This window comes from Melospiza melodia, chromosome 7, assembly GCF_035770615.1.
Source record: "Melospiza melodia melodia isolate bMelMel2 chromosome 7, bMelMel2.pri, whole genome shotgun sequence".
Taxonomy (NCBI): Eukaryota; Metazoa; Chordata; class Aves; order Passeriformes; family Passerellidae; genus Melospiza; species Melospiza melodia.
In genome coordinates, this window is record NC_086200.1 from 28,749,529 (window position 1) to 28,757,749 (window position 8,221).

The following is an 8,221-nucleotide window of genomic DNA, read 5'->3' on the forward strand; positions in this document are numbered from 1 at the left end:
CCCAGCCCGGTGCTCGCGGCCGGCGGCGCCGCTTGGCGGGGGCGGGGACCGGCGGGGGCGGGCGCGGCCGTGGGCCCGCCCGGGCCGGGGAGGCGGCGGCGGCGGCAGGTGGTGCCGAGCAGCCGCAGGACGGAGCCGGAGCCGCAGCCGCCATTAGACAATAGGCGCCGGCGGCGGGAGCGGCGCGGGGCGAGCGGCGCGGCCGGGGCGGGGCGGCCGCGGGGCCGGGGCGGCCGGACCCGGCGCGGACAAAGGCGGCGGCGGCGCGGGGAGCCGCGGCGGGGGCGGCAGGCGGCAGCGGGCCGCTCCGTGAGGGGACCGAGCCGCAACCTGACATGATGTTTCCACAAAGCCGGCACTCGGTACGGCGCGGCCCGGGGCCGGAGCGGCCGCGGGGCGGGGCCGGGCGCCGGCGGGGCCGCGGGGGCTGCCCGGGGGCTGCCCGGCCTCCCTCGGCCCCGCGGGCTCCGGGGGATCGAGCGCCTCCCGCCGCCGGTGCCGAGGGGCGGCGGCAGGCGGGGAAGGGGCCCCGCGGGTGACCTTGGGCGCGTCCCGGGCACGGGCGCTGCCCCCCGGCGGGGGCTCGGGCCCCGGGGCGGCGAGAGCGGGGCGGGCTCGGGGCCCGGCGGGCGCCGGCTCCGGCCCCAGCGCTGTCTCCTGTTGTTCAAGGGCTCCTCTCACCTGCCTCAGCAGCTGAAGTTCACGACCTCCGACTCGTGCGACCGCATCAAGGACGAGTTCCAGCTGCTGCAGGCCCAGTACCACAGGTACGTGCTGCCCACGGGGCCGTCCCGGTGCACGGGAATCGCTCCGGTTCTTCCGCTCTTTGCTTCGCTCCCGGGACCGGGTGAGGATTTGGGGAAGGGGAGCCGGTGGTGTAGCTTGGGACAGCTTTGGCGTTGGTGGTGTCCACATGGGAGCCCGGCGAGGAGAACGCCCATTCCCTTCCCCAGCCAAGGTCTTTCCTCCAAGTGCTGCTCAGCCAGGACTGCACAGACACTCGCCAGGCCTCCTGCCTCTTGCTGGGAGTTTTCCTCAGTTTTTCTCTCTGGCTGCCATTCCTGGACTGCAAATGCTGCAGGGAGCACTTACAATCCAAAAGCATCTACTTTTCTGTGAATGTGTGTGGAAATAATGTTGCTGACCCAAAAGCTGGCTTGAGACAATCTGTTGCTTTGCCTGTGTGTGTGTCTGACATAACCACGAAGCCCTTTGGTTTAAATTATCTGGGTGATGCCCTCTGCCACAGCCTGGTGCTGATTTTGGTGTGTGCATTGGTGCCATGTGGCTGCAATGTCCCCCAGCCCGGGCTCTGCCTGTGAGTTTGTGGTGGTGTCATTTTGGCAGGAGCAGGCAGAAAAACTGCTGGGAAGTGGCCATTTCCTTGTGTCTCTGTGCCTTGGCAGTGCCAGCAGGGGAGAAGGGGTTCCTGCTGAAAGGGAAGCTTTCCCCCCGTGCCGCTCCACCCCCTTGGACTTAATCTGCTCAAGAAGGAGCAGGTTTTGTGTAGGTGAAGCTGTTTCTTGTTTGAAACATAAAACCACAGCACATGCTGGCTGCAGTTGCTCGGCTGGTGAGTTGGAGTCTCATAAAACACTGGGAGCAGCGGCACTTTCTCTGAAGGGTGTGAAGAATCTAGGAGAGAGGAAAAAAAAATCCTTGCTTCTGGAGGGATGTGCTGCACTTGGGCCTCCCCCCCCTCCCCTACCACCCCCATCCATCCAGAAGTGGGTCTGGCTTTGGTTTTGATGTTGTATTGGAACATCTCTTGAGTGCTGCAGACAGGTTCTGTGCCAGAATCTGTCCCCAGCTGCCAGCGAGCTGTTGAGGAAAGGCAAACCCCTCCCTGGGCAGCCAACTCTGCTTCTCCCCAGCTTCCTGTGGAATGGATTTGCCTGCAGGGAGGTCAGTGCTCTGCTGGGGGATAGCCTTGTGTCCTTTTCCTGAGTGTGTGCTGAGAAAGTGGGAGCAAGGCTCTGTGTGGTCACCACAGCCTGTCTGGGCTCTGCTCTGGCCGCCCCTTGAAAAATCCAGATAATGATATCCAAGAATCCAGCCTGGCCGGGATGAGGCCGTGCAGGAAGCAGCTGCTCTGTGGAGATCAACTCTCTCACCTCCTGTTTGTGGTTTTTTCCTTACTGTTTTCTGGCTTTTCAGCTTGAAGTTGGAATGTGACAAACTAGCCAGCGAGAAATCGGAGATGCAGCGTCACTACGTCATGGTAAGGAGCAGCCCAGAGCAGAGTGTGTGGGTGGCAACACCAGCAGGTGCCTGTGCCTGGGCTGTGCCAGAGCTCCAGGGCTCTCAGCAGGGCTGGAATTGGCTCTTTTCTGAAAATGGGGTTGTTTTGTGTTGGCTGCATGCAGGGGGTTGTTGAAATGCACGGTGGGAGGGAGTTTTTTGATGGATTGCTTGGTGGGTGCTTGGCTCAAAGGAAGTGACAGCTCTTACACACCTGAGGAGGTGATGCAAGGTGCTGGTGTGCAGGAGTTTGGGGACTCTGGGAAGGTCGTGGCCAGTGCAGGTGTTTGGGGATAAAACACCTGGTGGGAGATAAAACAATACTCTAAGAAGTCGTGAAACTGGAAAACCCCACAAGCCAGCTGTGAGTTTGAAGCAGAAATCAACTTCTGTGCCCCGTGCACCTTGTGGTGACCCCACAGCCTTGCTGAGCCGTGGTGCTGAGTGCTGGCACGTGCGTCCCAGGCATGAGGAATGGTGCCACGTGTGGGCAGCAGGCTTGGCTGTGGCTTTCCAAGCAAACAGCCACGTTCTGGTGAGCAGGGTGAGGCTTTTGCCTGCCAGGTAATGCCTCAGGAGCCCTTGTGGCACAGCCAGGCAGGGCTGTGGTCTCTTCCTTTCCTGTCATGGAGTTAATGGTAGGAGGCTGCAGTACTGTCCATGAAGATGAGCTGGTTCCTGCTTGCCAGCTGCAGCACCTGCCCTGGAAAGAAGAGATAAGATGTTGAAATTAATAGAGCAGCTCTTCAGAGCAGAGTTAAGACTTAAAAAAGGCAGAAATAAGGGAAGCTAGCTGGCCCCTTCTCTGCTGTTGTGGCCAGACTCTGAGGCTTGGGGAGCAAGGTGTGCTTGGGGCTGGGGACAAGGAGAAGAGCTCACAGCTTTCCTGGTGTGCTCATGGGGATGCCTGCCCCGTTCTCACTGGTAAACAATTGCTTCCTGTGCAGTCTGCACGGAAACCCTCATCTCCAGCAGTGGCCAAGATACATTTTTTAAAATTTATTTTTATTTTTTTTTTTCCCCCCTTAATGCTGGCAGTCGCCAGAATTGATTCAGGTTGCTGTCAGCAGCAGAGGGAAGGGCTGCTGCTCGTGGTGCAGTGCTGGAGGCTCTGCAGGCACAGCAGCTCCTGCTGCCGCTCCCCAGCACGGGGAGGGCTCCTGTGAATGTGCAAAGCTGCCACAGCTGCTCTGGTTTTTTTTTTTTTGAATAAAGTCACAATTGGCAGCTTGGGGGACGGGCTCCTGCTTCCTGCTCGGTCTTCAGAATGCAAAGAAGCCTCGAGAGCCTGCAGCAGGCTGAGATCATCCTGATACCGAGCCGGGCCCCGTCGCCCGTACCAGGGTGCCGGTGATCTTCAGCTAAATGAGCACAGATGTGGATTGTTCCTTTTTTCCCTTTGCAAGAATCAGGATGGCAGGCTGCAGGAGGAGGTTTCTAAACTCTCAAAACATCAGCTTGCTAACAGCTTCTTCCAGGGGTCAGGAATTAGCTGCTTGTGCCAGTAGATTGTCTGTAGCTGCCTGTTGCTGCTGTGCAGGGGTTTTCTGGGTGGATTGTTTTTGTGTGTGGAGGGGGGAGGTTTCCACATAACTCCTTCCTAAACAGCTGGAGCTGTGTGCAGCTGGATGTGTTACTTGCTAGCTGAAGTCCAGTTGTGATCTCTCCCATTTGCTGCTGAAGGAGTCATGTGGGCTTTAGGACCTTGGCCAGGCAGAGCTCGCAGAGCCAGGCTGCCTCTCTCTCTCCTGGCTGTGCTTAGGGGAGTCTGGAGCCCTGAGCCTTTTCCCAGGTTTGATGCAGCATCACTCACTCTCACCTCGGTGCAGACTGTGGAAAAGTGTCTGTGAGGGGAATCCTGTGGGGCAAAACTCCAGTCTGGAGCAGGGTGGGCAGGGAGCACCTGGAGGGGGTCTCTGTGCTTGCCTTTGTTTCCTGGGGCTTGCCTCTGCTCCCCTTTGTAGAAAACCCTGCCAGGGATTCAGTGGTGGTTCCCAGTACTTAAAATTCATTTTGTTCTCTTTTCTCCTGCTCTGCAGTACTATGAGATGTCCTACGGGCTGAATATTGAAATGCACAAACAGGTAGGGGGGGTAAAAGCATCTCCAAGTGCTGCAGTTCCTGGGGAAGGTGGGCTGTCTGCTCTGAGCTTCCCTCTGTCACTTCAGCTGCCTTTCAGGAGCTAGAAATGCCATCAGCCTGTAAAATGCCAGAGCTGCCTTTGAGATGCAGGGCCCCCCACATCTCAGGATCACAATGGGATCCCATCCTGGGCTCTGGGCACCCTGTGGTTCTCCCCAGAACCTGAACAGGTATTTGAGCACCAGGAAGGGTCTGGAGCTTCAGCTTGGAGACTCTGTGGCAGCCTGGATGGATAAGTTTGCTCATTACCCTCAGTGGTGGTTAAGTTGTTAATTATCCCCAGTGACTAATTACCTGTGGTGTTAACAACATGAGCCTCCTCTGAGCCTGTCTCTATCTGGCTTCAGCTCCAGCCACAAAGTCCTGGCTCAGTTTAAGCCTCTTAGCACAGTTCTGTTCCTCACAAAGGCACTTGGTGCTTCTGATCCCATTGCCCTTGTTGCTAAGCCCATGAGACTGGCTTCCCTGGGAAAACCTGGATCTTGGAGAAGAATCTGAGCCACAAATCCTCCCACAAACATCTCCCAGCCTGATCTCTTCCCTGTGCTGCTCTTGGGGTCCCCTCAGCTGGTTTTGGTGTGTACCTATAGCCTTTGACTCTGTTTTGAGTCCTTTAGAAAGTGATTTGTAAAGAACTGAAAGCTTCACTATTTAGAGAAAAAAACATTTAACAGCCCAGAAGGTGCCTGTGCTGCTGTGAGGGTCCTGAGGAGGCTGAACAGCCATGAGTGTGTCTGTCTGTCCACATGGCAGATGTAATTCAGCACATCCCCACCTGGCTCTGCAGGAACTCTGCTCTCTGGTTGCTCCCAATTTATTAAGTAAATGTTGGGGACCTGAAGAGGAAGAGGAATAATGAAACCTTGCTCTGTGCAGTCAGCAGCATCCCTTCATTTAACCATGCAGGGAGGAGCCTCAGGGGGGCAAGGGGATCCCCATGGCACCAGGGTGCTGCCAGGAGGGTGGGTTTTGTCACAGAGGAGGAGGGAAGGTGAGGCAGCTGATGCTGTGCCTGCTCAATCCTGATCTCTCTCACTTTTCCTTTCCGTTTCTCCCACCTTTTAGGCTGAAATTGTCAAGAGGCTAAATGGGATTTGTGCACAGGTTCTGCCCTACCTTTCACAAGAGGTGAGTCCCCAGTTTGGGGGGTGTGTTGGCATGGAGGCTGCTGTCCCTCTGCAGTGTCACAGCCCTGCAGCACAGGCACCCCTGGGCTGGCAAACCCTTGCTTGCCCTCAGCCCAGCCCTTCAGGGCAGTGTTGGCTCCTGGAGCACTGTGTGGTGCTCTGTTAATCCACCCTAAAACTTCTGTCTTGCTCTATTTATATTCTGAAGTTTTATATTCTAAAGTTGTATTTTTATTCTAGAGTTTTATATTCTAAATCTCTAAACTCTTAAGTTTTCTACCCTGTGATATTCCACACTTCTAATCAAACTACACACCCATAATCTCAGTGTTATCAATCAATTTTGGAAGGTTTCTCCACACTCTCAGGTCAAATGCAGTGGGGTCAGAGTCTGTCAGCACAGAAAGTGTAAAATTTTCAGTATCCTGAACTCCAGTTCCCTTTTGTGGGACCAAGCTGCTCCTGCTCTCTCCATCAGCCACGTCAGCAGTGGCAGCTTTGGGTGGTAATTGTGGGAGAAGGACACTTAAAAAAAAAATACCTCCATATGGAGGATACCTCCTCTCATCCTCTTTGAGATCTGGTTCCTCTGCCTCATTAATTAATGCAGCTGATGGGCTCCTCCCACTCCCCTGAGAAATTAATTGGGGGAGGGGGTGCTTGGGAGTCTGTGTCTGAGGCAGGGGAGGATTAAGCACTTCCAGAGCTGCATTTTCTGTCTCCCCACGGAGGCTGAGCCCTGAGCAGCTCTCCTGGCCCTTTGGGGGTTGGAGGGTTCTTGCCTGGGCTCAGTGCTGGGCTTGGGGCACAGGTTCTGCTTTTCCCACCCACCTGTTCTTAGGACAGACAAAGTCTCTTGCTGATCAGATCAGGATTGCCTAATAACTAAGCCCCAGCTAAATCTTGTGCATCTTAATGCAATCCTTAACCCTGTCCTGCTGCCAAAATGAAAAATCCCCTTGCTGAAGTGCAGTGGGCAGTCCTGGTGTTTCAGAAACCTCATGCTTTACAAGGAGCAAGTACAGTTCTCCTTTATTTATTTTGAATTATATGATCCATCCATTTTTTTCTGCCTGTATTTGGAACATCCAGCTGCTGCTGAAGTTGGTATCCAGGATGTGTCTCAAGGAGTTTCACAAGGGATTCTGATTCTTAGGGCTTGTTTTGTGTAGGTGAAGGGTGGCAGGATGAGGCACTGCCCACCCTGGAGCTTTCTGGCCAAGGATCTGTGGGTGTGTGGAGAGCAGGACAAGGGTGGGGATAAGAGGGAACCTGTTTGACCCTGTGGTGAGGAAGAGGATGAGACAAAGGTGTTTCCTTGTCTGGGTGTGTGCAGGTGTAACCAGCCTGACTGTGTGGACTTGATCCCTGTTCTGCTTCCCTGTAGCACTCCAAGTGACCCCAAATTCTTCTCCCTGTTTTTTCCTTGGCAGCATCAGCAGCAAGTCTTGGGAGCCATTGAACGAGCTAAGCAGGTCACAGCACCAGAACTGAACTCCATCATCCGTGTACGTGAGGGTTGGGTTGGGCTGGGAGGGAATTCTGGCCTCTGGGATGTGAATTCTTCACCTGGGGACATCAGGGCACCCTGCTCTGGTGCTGAGGCTGCAAGGCTGGGCTGGCACAGGGCTGGTGGCAGCCTGGTGGTGTGTGCAGGGATCCCTGCTCTGCCCCAGCAGAGGAGCTTTGGTTTTGAGCAGGACCAGAGCAGGCACTCGGCATGAAAACACCATCTGCTCTTGGTCAGAGTTGTGGCTGAGGGCTTTATCTGCAGCCTTGGGACGTGCCAGAGCCTGGGGCCAGATGTCCTGTGGGGTAGGGGCTGTGTGTCCTGCTGGGGACACAGTGTTGAGTCTGCCCTTGAGGCTGTCACAGCAGCAGGACTGAGAACCTCAGGTTGAGTGGGAAAGGAGCTTCAAGCTTATTTAAACCCCTGCTTTAACCAAGTGCACTCAAAATGACAATGTCCCCATTGTGTCTGTGTGTCTGTCCATCATTCCCTACAGCAGCACCTCAGGGTTGGGTGGGAAAAGAGCTTCAAGCTTGTTTAAACCCGAGTGCACTCAAAATGACAAACCCCCTGTCCTGTCTGTGTGTCTGTCCATCCTTCCCTACAGCAGCAGCACTTCAGGGCTAGGTGGGAAAAGAGCTTCAAGCTTGTTTAAACCCCTGCTTTAACCAAGTGCACTCAGAATGACAAACCCCCGTTGTGTCTGTGTGTCTGTCCATGGTTCCCTACAGCAGCAGCTCCAGGCTCACCAGCTGTCCCAGCTCCAAGCCCTCGCTCTGCCCCTGACCCCGCTGCCCGTGGGGCTCCAGCCTCCCTCTCTGCCCGCTGTCAGCGCTGGCACCGGGCTCCTGTCGCTGTCAGCCCTGGGCTCTCAGGCTCACCTCTCCAAGGAGGACAAGAACGGCCACGATGGGGACGCCCACCAAGATGATGACGGCGAGAAATCGGATTAGAGAGCGCCCGTGGGGCCGGGGGAAGGGGCTGGGCTGGGGGAGGGAGGGAGGAGGGTGGGAGGGAGGGGCGGGTTAGTGCAAAATGCAGTATCTCTCTCTGCTCGCTGTGCAGCAGGGCCCTGGTGACCCGCGCTGGGTGGCAGCTGGCCAAGGCCCGTCCCCAAGGGCGGGTGGCAGCGCCTGGGGCTGTCCCCAGCGCCGCCCCCGGCTGCTGCACAGCGATGCAAAGCGCCATAGCGTTACCCGTG

General features: G+C 56.2%; 1 protein-coding gene across 2 annotated transcripts; it reads left to right on the top strand.

Annotated features, from left to right (window-relative positions):
- The first annotated feature begins 253 nt into the window (after positions 1 to 253).
- TLE5 (TLE family member 5, transcriptional modulator) lies at positions 254 to 8,010 on the top strand. Of its 2 annotated transcripts, none has more exons than XM_063160966.1 (7): positions 254 to 362; positions 670 to 767; positions 2,158 to 2,221; positions 4,281 to 4,325; positions 5,449 to 5,511; positions 6,944 to 7,018; positions 7,752 to 8,010. In XM_063160966.1, the coding sequence occupies exons 1-7, from the start codon at positions 336 to 338 to the stop codon at positions 7,971 to 7,973; spliced, it is 594 nt and encodes a 197-aa protein (XP_063017036.1). In that variant the 5' UTR covers positions 254 to 335; the 3' UTR covers positions 7,974 to 8,010. The 2 variants fall into 2 exon arrangements, with proteins under 2 accessions (XP_063017036.1, XP_063017037.1); XM_063160967.1 differs by having other exon boundaries at positions 7,755 to 8,010.
- The last annotated feature ends 211 nt before the right edge of the window (positions 8,011 to 8,221 follow it).

Coding starts and splice junctions, on each gene's coding strand:
- TLE5 (XM_063160966.1), top strand. CDS start 336: ATGATGTTTCCACAAAGCCGGCACTCG. Junction 2,222..4,280: donor TGCAGCGTCACTACGTCATG/GTAAGGAGCAGC, acceptor CCTGCTCTGCAG/TACTATGAGATGTCCTACGG. Junction 4,326..5,448: donor ATATTGAAATGCACAAACAG/GTAGGGGGGGTA, acceptor CCCACCTTTTAG/GCTGAAATTGTCAAGAGGCT.